This window comes from Nothobranchius furzeri, chromosome 9 (genome assembly GCF_043380555.1).
Source record: "Nothobranchius furzeri strain GRZ-AD chromosome 9, NfurGRZ-RIMD1, whole genome shotgun sequence".
Taxonomy (NCBI): Eukaryota; Metazoa; Chordata; class Actinopteri; order Cyprinodontiformes; family Nothobranchiidae; genus Nothobranchius; species Nothobranchius furzeri.
The window spans coordinates 7,258,896-7,271,737 of NC_091749.1; the positions used below are offsets into that span (position 1 = coordinate 7,258,896).

Below are 12,842 nucleotides of genomic sequence, written 5' to 3' on the forward strand. Positions count from 1 at the left end.
CATGTTCGAACATAAGGATGCCCATCGGTACACTTGGTACCAGGGCAGCCTAGGTCGCAGGTCGATGATGGATTTTGTAGTCGTATCATCTGACCTGCGGCCGTATGTTTTGGACACCCGAGTGAAGAGAGGGGCGGAGCTGTCAACTGATCACCACCTGGTGGTGAGTTGGATCAGATGGCAAGGGAACATGCCGCGTAGACCTGGCAGACCCAAACGCATAGTGAGGGTCTGCTGGGAACGCCTGGCAGAAGAACCTGTCAAGACGGTCTTCAACTCCCACCTCCGGCAGAGCTTTGACCACGTCCCGAGAGCAGTGGGGGACATTGAGTCCGAGTGGGCCTTGTTCCACTCTGCGATTGTCGAGGCGGCTGTTGCTAGCTGTGGTCGTAAGGTGGCCGGTGCCAGTCGTGGTGGCAACCCCCGTACCCGCTGGTGGACACCAGAGGTTCGGGGAGCCGTCAGGCTGAAGAAGGAGGCCTACAGGGCGTGGCTGGTCTGTGGGTCTCCGGAGGCAGCAGACAGGTACCGGATAGCCAAGCGGGGTGCAGCAGTGGCAGTTGCCGAGGCAAAATCTCGGGTGTGGGAGGAGTTTGGTGAGGCCATGGAGAAAGACTATCGATCGGCTCCAAAGAGGTTCTGGCAAACTGTCCGGCGCCTCAGGAGAGGAAGGCAGCAACTCGCTCACACTGTTTACAGTGGGGATGGGGAGCTGCTGACGTCAACTGAGGCTATAGTCGGACAGTGGAAGGAATACTTTGAGGAGCTCCTCAATCCCACCAATGCGCATTCCGAGGAGGAACCAGAGCTGGGAGGCCTGGGGATGGACTGTCCGATCTCGGGGGCAGAAGTTGCTGAGGTAGTCAAACAACCACACAGCGGCGGAGCCCCGGGGGCGGATGAGGTTCGTCCTGGGTATCTCAAGGCTATGGATGTTGTAGGGCTGTCATGGTTGACACGTCTCTACAACATTGCGTGGTCATCGGGGGCAGTTCCTAGGGAGTGGCAGACCGGGGTGGTGGTCCCCATCTTTAAGAAGGGTGACCTGAGGGTGTGTTCCAACTATAGGGGGATCACACTCCTCAGCCTCCCTGGAAAGGTCTACGCCAAGGTACTGGAGAGGAGGGTCCGATCGATAGTTGAATCTCAGATAGAGGAGGAGCAATGTGGTTTTCGTCCTGGCCGTGGAACTGTGGACCAGCTCTATACCCTTGCAAGGGTGATGGAGGGGGCATGGGAGTTTGCCCAAGCAATCCACATGTGCTTTGTGGGTTTGGAGAAGGCTTATGACCGTGTCCCCAGGGGCATCCTGTGGGGGACGCTCCAGGAGTATGGGGTGGGTGGCTTTCTGTTAAGGGCCATTCAGTCCCTTTACCAGAGGAGCGTGAGTTTGGTCCGCATAGCCGGTAGTAAGTCGGACCTGTTCCCAGTGAGGGTTGGACTCCGCCAGGGCTGCCCTTTGTCACCGGTTCTGTTCATCACTTTTATGGACAGAATTTCTAGACGCAGCCGTGGTGTGGAGTGTGTCGAGTTTGGTGGCAGGAGAATCTCGTCTCTGCTTTTTGTGGATGATGTGGTCCTCCTAGCTTCATCCAGCTCTGACCTTCAGCTCTTGCTGGGTAGGTTCGCGGCCGAATGTGAAGCGGCTGGGATGAGGATCAGCACCTCCAAATCTGAGACCATGGTTCTCGACCGGAAAAGGGTGGCTTGCCACCTCCGGGTCGGGGGAGAGGTCCTACCTCAAGTGGAGGAGTTTAAGTATCTCGGGGTCTTGTTCACGAGTGAGGGTAGGAGGGATCGGGAGATCGACAGGCGGATTGGTTCGGCGTCTGCAGTGATGCGGACGCTGAGCCGATCTGTCGTGGGGAAGAGGGAGCTGAGCCAGAAAGCCAGGCTCTCGATTTACCGGTCGATCTACGTCCCAATCCTCACCTATGGTCATGAGCTTTGGGTAATGACCGAAAGAACGAGATCGCGGATACAAGCGGCCGAAATGAGTTTCCTCCGTAGGGTGGCCCGGTCAGCCTTAGAGATAGGGTGAGGAGCTCGGACATTCGGGAGGGACTCGGAGTAGAACCGCTGCTCCTCCGGATCGAAAGGAGCCAGTTGAGGTGGTTTGGGCATCTGGTCAGGATGCCTCCTGGACGCCTCCCCGGGGAGGTGTTTCGGGCATGTCCTGCCGGCAGAAGGCCCCCGGGTCGACCCAGGACACGTTGGAGAGGTTACATCTCCAATCTGGTCCGTGAACGCCTTGGGGTCCTGCCGGAGGAGCTGGTGGACAAGGCCGGGGAGAGGACGGCCTGGAGCTCCCTAATTGGGATGCTGCCCCCGCGACCCGGACCCGGATAAGCGGAGGAAGACGAAGACGAAGTCTTTTAAAGCTGTGGGACATAAATTGGAATTATTACATAACTTTAAAAATCTTTACATTTGACCATCTGACCCTGTTCTATGAGAAAAAGTAAGTAAACTTTTATTTATTTGTTTTTCTCCTAAGTCCTTTCCCTGGCCCTACAGCTAAACAAATCATTTCTGTCTACCGCGTTGACCAATAGTGCTGCATTTCCACCAGGGGGAGCTGTCAGTCAACGACTACACTTATCACAGAGGGCGTTAATCAATAGCTCATAACTGACAGTTTAAATCAAAGGAAAGAATTAAAGTTGTGTGATAAAGTAATCAACAGTAGCAATCAAATGAAATGGAAATGTGTATGTATCTCTAAAGGAAACGAATAAAAATTAAAAATACATGGAAGAAGAATTTTACGACAAGAAGTTAATCCTTGTTAGGAATCAAACCCTATATGTGCATCTAACACAAAAGGAACTAACAGATTAGTAACGTAAAAATCGGAATATAAAACACACGAACAATGAATCGTGTTATAACATTTTATTTAAACTATCTAGAAATTAAAAAGTAAAATATAATTGAATTTGGATACATCTCAACAGTTAGCAGATTTAACAGCTCTTCACTGTTATGAAACCAGTCGTCACCTCAGATCTTCAGAAACCCTCAGCATGACGACATCTAAAGCCAGGGGCAGATTTAGAACTGAAGAAGATCCGGGGCTTAACACACACGCGCATGTGCACACACACACACACACACACACACACACGCACGCACGCGCGCGCACACGTGACATGCACTAGTCAACATCATATATATTTGTCTTGTACCACATAATTTTTAATCTGAAGCTACATATTAAGCATATTCAGGGCAGAGTATTTTTCCTGTTAGTGTTTAGTGTGAGATGATAGTAAATATTCCCGTTCTTTCTCCATCAACTTTACCTGATAGTAAGCTAACTTTAGGCAAACCAGCAGCACAACAAATATTTTCAAATAAGACTCACAAACCTGAGTCAACACCAGTCTCATCAAAGCTGGGGTTCTGTCGTTGTACTTTTGGTCTAAAAAACATCCTTATGTCCATCTTCACTCATGCGTTTCAGGCAGAGAGTGCAGAAGAAGCCGGCTGCTGAAGGGCTTCTTCTTCAGTGGTGGAGGCTCAGCCAGGCTGTAAACAAACTACTGCCAGCTGCTCCCTCTCTGTTGGACTTTGGTACTGCATGTTACTTCCGCGATTTAGATCCGGGGCTTTTCATAAAACGTCCGCGGCTTCAGCCCAAGTAGCCGGGCCTAACGCCGCCCCTGATCAAAGCCCAACCAAGTCTGCATGTCATGTTACTTCCATGCACACTCACACATACACTCAAAACAGGACTTGTTGACTTGAAACAGAGACCAGAAGATAAGAATCAACCCCCCCAAATGCCACTGGAGGTACGACTAGAGATGGAGGTGGAATTGGAGATGGGTCACTGGTTGGTGATTGAGGCGGCAGCGCAGCACCATTTGGAACTTTAGGCGCCAGAGCCAAGTTTAGACGGTTCCCCAAAAGACGGAGCAAATCCCCCAAGAGAGTCAACCATGTGGAGAAGTGACGGGACAATGCCTATGCCAACCCAAGTGACAAACAACCGTTGAAACAGGTAGTGAGAAAATGACAGTCAGAACGGGACCGGGAGTACGTCACAGGTTGAAAGCTGAGGCCAGAACCTGAAGAGAGTTGATGCAATACCCTGTCTACCTCACTAACCCGAACCATGGTCGGACCGTTGAACATAACACGTTTCACAGTAACAGGAGAAAGAGCAAAGGAGATGTTATCAAAGAAAGGAGAAAACTCTACAACAGACCTGTGTTCATCTGGATCCAAGTAAAATAGAGAGACCTCACCAACGTGGACCATGGTGGTCTGTAACACATGCGGCTGGGGTGTAACTGTCACAGGACATTTAGAATCTCTGGCCATCTCACCAATACCACACACTTGTAGCTTTGTTGTACAGAAAAGCGGTACCTGGACACAGTAAGTGAAGGCCTCGAGTAGGAGAACACAAGTGAAGGTCTGTGACTAGACGGATATCCGGAGTGTCATTGTGGAATGCGACCACCGGCGGCGTATGCAACTTGACGTGACCCAGTTACCAACATTGACCACGTCCTTCAGTCTGTAGATGTCCCCTGGGGACACCAGGTACAGAGGAATCCTCCCCGTGAGGAGGGCGTCTATAGAAGCACTTACAGTCGGACAGGCAAGTGGTCAGCATCTGAGTGTGAGCATAATCGACCCAGACAAAGGGATGGAGTTCGTTCACCGCGGAAGTGGTTTCACGCAACATGGCGCTATGCGTGTTTAGGACTAGTGTGGCAATCAGAGGTGCCTAGCAGCTTTAACGCACGCTGTTGGAGACGCGCCAGCTTACGCAGGGAAGGGAATTCCCTGTTAAGCTCAGCGATGTGACGTTGCACATTGTGGATCTTGACAGAGTTGATGGATGACAAGCCCAAGTTTAAGAGCGAACCAATGGTATTAGCAAAGGAGAGGAATCAGGGAGGAAACACTTCTCCCTGCCATGGGTACCAGAAAGCTCAGAATTGTAAACCATTAATTTATGTAACTGGTGTGACATGTGAGAGATGTCGGCTTCAGAGTGCCACATCATAGTGTGAGTCCAGTTGGTACCTGTTTCAGAAACGCCGCTGAAGGATAGCAGTTTCTGAGCGCATGCCATTTCAGGGTCAAACTTTACAAATACCTTTTGTGTGAACAGATGGTAGTTAGTCGTTAACAGGGCTGGGCGCTCCCTGAGTGCAATACCTGAAGAGGGCCCAGATTCATACAGTTGTGGTAGAGAAGGCTGAGGAGGAGGCTTAGCCGTGTCGGACATCACGGAGACATGCGAGTAGCATAATAGATTTTGTTAGACCAGAAACCTGGAATGTCAGACGATGGAGACTGTCAACTGGCGTGGGAGCAGCCTGTCGAGGTCTCTGCGCTGAGATGGGACCAAAAGAGAGGTCTCTACATATTAACCCAGACCTGTAGAGGACTTGGAGTCCGTGATTCACTGAGTAGTTCTTCTAAAAACATTACCTGCCACTTTTCTGAGTTGTATCACGGTAGTTTTTCCACTATCTACTGCACTCATTTGCACGCCTATGGAAGGATGCAGATTCTCAAGAAAAAGTTCTTTAAAGTCACCATTTTCTTCCATACCCAGTTAACTTCGATGGCCAGAGAAAGCATGGAAAAGGTTAAAGTAGAACACGTGTTTTAAACCTGCTGTCTTTGCTGTACCTGAGAATTCCTCCTTCAAAGCTTTGCAGAGGAGGGAGTAGTCACTTTTGACCTCAGGTAGTTGGCGTTCAATGAAATCACTCACCACAGAGGACGAGTTGAGCCTGATCAAGAAAGTCTTACAAATAGAAGCGGTTGGAAAACGCCATACTTAATGATAAAAAGAAGCAAAAACAGTGTGGATGATCTGTTAGTGCAGTCAACAACCACAGCTTGCCCTCTGTGTCCAAATACACAGAACACAAACACACAGACGGAGGACACGACTAAAGTTCAGAGAGTCAAAATGGCTGAACATCTATTAGCATGAGGCTGAGGCCTTTCCCCGGAGCTAGCTCTGGCGTGGCTCTGATGCTCATTAATTATTCAAAATTTTAAGCATTTAATTAAGCTTAAACAGAAGAGTTGCAAAACACTCACCCCCTTCAGAGTAATAATAATAATAATAATAATAATAATAATGCATTGAACTTATATAGTGCTTTTCTGGACACCCAAAGACGCTTTCACACACTCACATTCACACACTGCTAGTGATGGTAAGCTACTTGTAGCCACAGCTGCCCTGGGGAGGTCTGACAGAGGTGAGGCTGCCATTTGGTGCCGTCGGCCCCTCTGACCACCACTAACACAGGCAAGTTGGGTGAAGTGTCTTGCCCAAGGACACAACAGCAGGATACCCCTGGCGGGAGCTGGAAACGAACCCATGACCTTCTGCTCATGAGGCAACCCGCTCTACCACCTGAGCTATTGCTGCCCCAAGATTAGTCATGAATATAAACTAGATCTATTAAACCTAACATGTTTTTAACCAGGCTGTAAACACGTTTATTTCTGCTGTGAAAATGGTATTTTTAACATGGGAGTCAATGGGAACCTGCTCTGATCTGGTGCCAGCCCCTAGCGGATGATGGTGGAACTGCAGTTTTTTCCACTCCTTGTTGGCTTCATAAAATTCTCGCTTAAATGGCTCCTTGGATGAACCACAATGCATAGTAGTTATATAAACCAGTGTCTCTGCCATTATAAATTAGGTAGGACACGGCAACAACAGTGTGTGCACACACATACATGTGCGTGTATATGTCAACTCATTCTTTGTGTGTGTGTGTGTGTGTGTGTGTGTGTGTGTGTGTGTTTATCAGTTTATATAAATGTAGCCTAAATTAAACACGCAGCTTTATATTACATGATATCACAAACGGATGGCCACTCACCGGTTATTTATTTCTTGAACAGAAACGTGTCGATCTAGGAACAGGGTTTTAATACATGTAACTTGCATCATGTTTTGTAACTTGTAGCACGTAGCATTCGTTTTGTAACACGTAACCTTCATTTTATAGAATGTCATTCAATTCAAGTTTATTTATAAAGCTCCAAATCACGACAAGAGTCGTTTTAAGACACTTCCCACAGTAATCATTCCAATACATCAATCCAGTCAGTAAAAAGTGTCCTATATAAGGAACCCAGCAGGTAACGTTGATGTTTTTAGAGTTTTTACACAAAGTATTTTCAAGCTGCTCCGTGTCTGTCGCTAGATATCTTTGGCTTTCTTTATGTTTTTGAGGGCGCAATGGCGGCGGTGCTGTTGACGAAAGCGGCGTCCTGACCAATAACCAGCTTGCGTTCTCCGTCTCGTTTAACGGATGTTTAGAAAAATGGGCTCGACTCCGTCCGTCTTTGCAAGCCTGCTGGAGAGCCCTCGCAATGATGGATAACGGCGTTGCGTGTCACCGCACCGACGCTGAAGCGTAAACTAGACTTCAGCTTACAGTTTCAAAACTCAAGTCTACATGTTCAAAACATTTGCCCCAATTCTAGCTTCCTTCCCAAAGAACCAATGTCCTATCAGCCAGTCAATTGTCTCGGTCCCATCACGGACCCAACTCTGGATTAGCGGCTAATAATGGATGGATGGAGTAACAGACTGAATGTTCCATTCTGTTGTCATTTACAGTTTACATATACGGAGCTGCATGATGTTTGGAATTAGTTTTGTTCTTGTTTGGAAATCTTTGTTGTCTGAGAGCAGCGTCCTTGGAGCTGTCATGCAGTCTGGACAACGCGTGTATGATCGGGGAGCAGAGGAGGCTCTGGTTTTTTTTGTAGTTGTCAATAATTGAATATGGACTGGAATCGGATTTGTACGATTTGTCTGCTGCTCAGCAAGGTTTTAAGTCGCAGCGTAGCTCCAGAAGGATCTCTATCAGGGAGTTCAGTGCGCTCACGGAGGACATGTTCCCTCTAGAAGGCACGCTCTGCCAAATCCTCCAGAAACACAGATCAGACATGCTTCAGTGTTAGATTCCCCTTGATCACAGCTGTCTTTTATAGGTTTTAGCACCAATTATGCAAAAAACTTTTTTCTCACCATAATAATATTTTATTGGGTAAATTAATTTGTTGATGAGGAACGTGTGTGGGCCGCTGAGACCTTCAGTATAGCGATTCCTTTCTTCTACCTCTAGATGCTGTTTGTTAGCATGTCCTGAGGTTTTCTTGTGTTTAGGAACATTTCCACACACACGTACAAAATGAATACCAGACAATGCATACATTTGTTCCTACACACGATATACGCACAGACCTGTACGTAAGTACACTTGATAAATGAGGGACGTGGACTCTGGCTGAGCTGGGTCAACACCACTTTCATGAAGAATGTCTGCTGCACACTGGGGCTGAACGATTAATTGCATATGCAATTAAACTGCGATGTGACAAAAGGAGATTTTCTAATCGCAAAGGCTGCAATTTGACTGGCAGTAAGTGGTTAGCACAATGCTAATATACATGGAAGAACCCATAGGGATGCTAATGCTAATAATAGCTGATTACATTCTTAGAAATTATGAATTAGGAACGTGCCAAATAATTACATTTGGAGTCTAATAAAATATAAAAACTGCCACCATCATCATTATTATTATTATTCTGAGCTACTACAGCAACCAATTCCCCTCTGGGATTAATAAAGTATTTTTGAATTTGAATCAGTCAGATAAGCACAGACAGATATTTTAGTAAAGCTAGAAAACCGTACGAGACTTTAACTCCACAGAGTTTTGGCTAGCAGCTACGGACGTAACTGAACTACGGAAGCTCTGCATGGACAAGACGTCAAAAACTCTAAACTTCTTTCCTGCTAATAAATGTTCACAGTTGATGCTAATACCTATGCTCCTTCAAGAGATGTGCTCCTGGCTGCAAAGCATCGCACCTTCAAACACAAAATGTTGTCTTTACTTGTGAGTGTTTATGTTTATGTAGACAAATAAACTTGTTGATATGATATGTAGATAAATATGTAGATACATAAACTTGTTTACATGCAGTATACGTTACATAGGGGTTTTTTTTTTTTGCTTCCGTTAGTTGAAATATGAGAAAAGCCCCTTGAGAAAATAATCGTGAATTAAACCGCAACTGGATTATTTTCCTAAATCCTTCAGCCCTACTGCACATAGTACAAACTTGTACAAAGGTTTAGTTTCAGCAGAACGCTGGTGCTAATGAACAACAAAGGTTCTGTATGATTTGGTGTTGTTGGTTATTGGTGATTTGTTCTGTTTTGTATTTTGTCGTTTGTACCTCGTCCTCACAAAGGAAATTGAAGAAAGTCCTTTCATTTACACTCATATTGCTGCACGTGTCTTTAATTCACACGTTCTCTGAACCTGTCCTCTTTTTAATGGCTTTTCTTGTGTGTTTTCCTGCAGCCATTAGTTTTCTGATAGAAACGGGAACCCTCCTGCATTTCCCAGACACCAGCCATGGCCTGTGTACTCTCTACTTCCTGTGTCCTGTGTGGCTGTCAGATTGTCTGGAGAGGATCATATGTCTGAGATCATCTCAGCCGATGGCCAGGAACGGAGTGATCCAAGCTAAAGATCTCAAGGTGAAGTCAGAGATGCTGAGCTGTATCTGCTGTGGAGTGATGATGATGATGATGATGATGATGATGGTGCTTACTTGTACTGTATCTGTTGTTCAGGTTTTGGAAGGAACAGGCTTCACCCAGCAAACACAGGAGCAGTATTTCCAGTTTCTGGCTAAATTTGAGATTGCTCTACCTCTGGGTAACAACAGGTACAAGCTGATCTTTAGTTTATGGCTTTACCAGCATGTGTGTTTACTCCAGAAGGCCCAATAAGTTATCATCCTAAAACTATATTAAATCCATGTTTAGGTGTCTGTATTTGTGAAAAAGGTCTATGAATTAGTAAAGGTGTCATCAAGCAAAGGTAAAAGCAAACTAAAGGCCTTTTCTTTAGTAGAGACCAGTTCATTAGCCCACCCACGCCCCATTTCTGTGAAGTGTTGATCAGGCATTCGGACCACGTGCACAAACCTTCCCTCAAACATGAACTTCACCATACGGCAGGTGTGTGTGTGTTATTCTTCTAAGGTGTTTACTGTCATCATTTTGTGTTGCCGTAGTTACCTGCTGCCACATCTCCTTCCTCCAAAACCTGCCATGGACATACACAACATTCACAGAAGCACTACTAACACCCTTCAGCGTGTCTTCAAGATGAGCTTCGTTCCTGCAGGATTCTGGGAGCGTTTCATTGCCAGGATGCTCATCAGCCTGGCAGAGATGGACCTGCAGGTACACGTCCAATCAGACCGTCACTCATCAGCTGCAGTTCATTCCCTTAACGTTGTGTGTGTGTGTGTGTGTGTGTGTGTGTGTGTGTGTGTGTGTGTGTGTGTGTGTGTGTGTGTGTGTGTGTGTGTGTGCAGTTCTCTTATCCCTCCATAAAAACTGCTAAGAGCAAGCATCATAGCCAGTCGGCCATCTACAGCTTTGTTGGACATGAGAAGAAGAGTCGATGCAGCACATTTAGAGTCCGCCGCAGCCAAACCATCTACTGGAAGGAAGGACTTCTGGTGACCTTTGATGGAGGTTACTTCAGGTGAGAGATGGAATGAGGGACATAGTGGTGCTTTACTTAAATGATTCTAAGGCTGCTCCTGAACCACATCCCATACTTCTGAATGAGCCATCACCCAGTGCTGGTGCACAGAGAGGCACGCATCCCCGTTTCATGTCCGATAGCTTGCATGCTATCATTTTTGCAGGTCTAATTGGACAGAGGTTTGGCTTTCAGCACCTCTTCCCACCATGACGGTTTCAGGGACAGAACAGTTGCAAAGACACAGACCTGTGTCTTGCCTGCTAGCCCCTCAAAGAGACCTGAGTGTGGTCCTTGACCAGGTCCTGCTGAAGTTTGTCTCTCAAGACAGCCCTGCTGCTGGCTTTGATGTCTGTTAAGAGGGTGAGTGACTTGTCTTCTCTTGTATCTTGAGGCCGTTATCCACACCTTCATCTCCTCACACTTAAGCCCCCTTCAGACAGGCCATGAAAAACGGAAATGTTCCGGAATCTGTCCGTAAGACCTTTCTGTCTGAATACAAACATCCGGATAACATGTTCCGGAATTTATCCGGACGAAGCCCCTAGTAACAGGTCCGGACTTGTTACGGACAGGGTGGCTGATTCAGACTGGTGAGGTAAAGTTCTGGACAAGAGGGAGGAGGAGGAGGAGGGGACCAGGGGAAGCTGTGCGCACCTAGATAGCCCGCTGCTGTAGCATGCGGCGAACCACGGCAGCTCGCCTCCTACGGTACTGTCGAGACGCGCGACGGAGCGCTTCACACCGCTTCAGTGATTCCTTTAACCATTGAGCTTCATCATCCAGGTCTCTTATGCGTCTTCGTGTGCGCAGAATTATGCTTAAGCGCCTCGTGATTTTTATCTTGAGAGGCGCTATAGAAATGATATTTTCTTCTTCTTCTTCTTAACATAAGTCCGATCCCCCCCCCCACCCCCGCCGCCGTCAGACATCTGGAACTTTTCCCTGCTGTGTGAACGCAGCCGAAAGGACAAGTTCCGGTACAAAAGTGGTGTGTCTGAAAACACAGTTCCGGTTAAAAACCGGATTAAATTGTCCACAAATGTTCCAGAATGTCTATCTGAAAAGGGCTTAAGACTGCCAGTCACCTTCAGGGTTCATTTCAAGATCCTGGTTCTGGGGCCTCATTTGTCAAGCTAGCTTACGCACAAAACGGGGTCGGAAAACTGCGTAAGCAACTTTCCACGCAAACTTTGGGATTTATGAAAGAAAATTTATCGGAAAAATGTGCGCAATTTTAAGTTGACTAAGTTCCTCGCTTACGCACATGTTGGACATGGAGAGCACCTGCAGTGCTGCTGCTGAGAAGGATACAATTATGAAATCCTGCAGCATTATCACTTGTAGTGCTTAGTTTTCACACAGAAAGAGAACCCCTCAAGCACAAGCACAGACACACACACACACACACACAGCCCGAAGCGCAGAATGCGGAATGCAGAAATCAGCAGGGGGGCATATTAAGACAGAATATCATGCGTCTGTGACAGTGTGTGTGTCCTGTCACTGTGACCTGATTGATCATGCACTCTGGCTACTTGGACAAGGGAGATCCCTGTTTGGGTGACTGGTTAGCGCGCGTGACTTTCACCCGGGAGTCTGGGGATCGAATCCCGATTGGACCATTTTTTTATATCCGCCACAGATCTCTCTGAAGAACTCACAACATTGACGGCTTCAGCAACGCTGAGCCACTCCGTGGATTTTCTCTTATTTGTTTTGCAAAAGCACTTCCTTTAATTTCTCCACCCCACCCACAGGTACCTCAATTTCTGCTTCTGTGAAATTGCGCGTCCTTGATCTGCCTTGATCTACGGTCGCCATGTCATTGGCAGAGCGCTGCAACAAGCCGGCTTATGTATATGCATGAGATCCACAAGGCACTTTGCATTGACTATTTATGGCAGTAAGTGAACATGGTGAGGGCGGGATGTGACTAAAAGCAGCTGAGAAACATTCTCGTCTGTCTCTGATTTATGAAGCGGAGATTGCGTGCAGCTGTGCGTACTCCATGTTTGATAGATCACAAACCTACTTGGCATAAGTACTTTTTTTTTTGTTGCTGAGCTTAAGTACGGTTTTAGTAAGGATTCTACGCAATGTTTGATAAATGAGACCCCTGGTCTTTAGGGCCTTACATGGACAAGCACCATCAGTCCCTAGACCCCCAGCAGGTCCCTGAGGTCCAGTGACTAAAGCCTACTGACCAAAGGGACTGAGAGGCACTATATAAAAAATATTTTCTTCTCTATTTTTCTT

General features: G+C 46.9%; 1 protein-coding gene across 3 annotated transcripts in view; it reads left to right on the forward strand.

Moving 5' to 3' along the window:
- Window positions 1-12,842, forward strand: part of lrrk1 (leucine-rich repeat kinase 1) — a 303,358-nt gene that overhangs the window by 160,780 nt on the left and 129,736 nt on the right. For all 3 annotated transcript variants that reach the window (XM_054734368.2, XM_070554620.1, XM_054734367.2), the window contains exons 20-23: window positions 9,384-9,562; window positions 9,659-9,753; window positions 10,105-10,276; window positions 10,411-10,583. In XM_054734368.2, the coding sequence (XP_054590343.2) occupies window positions 9,384-9,562; window positions 9,659-9,753; window positions 10,105-10,276; window positions 10,411-10,583 (619 nt within the window). The remainder of the gene's footprint in view (window positions 1-9,383; window positions 9,563-9,658; window positions 9,754-10,104; window positions 10,277-10,410; window positions 10,584-12,842) is intronic.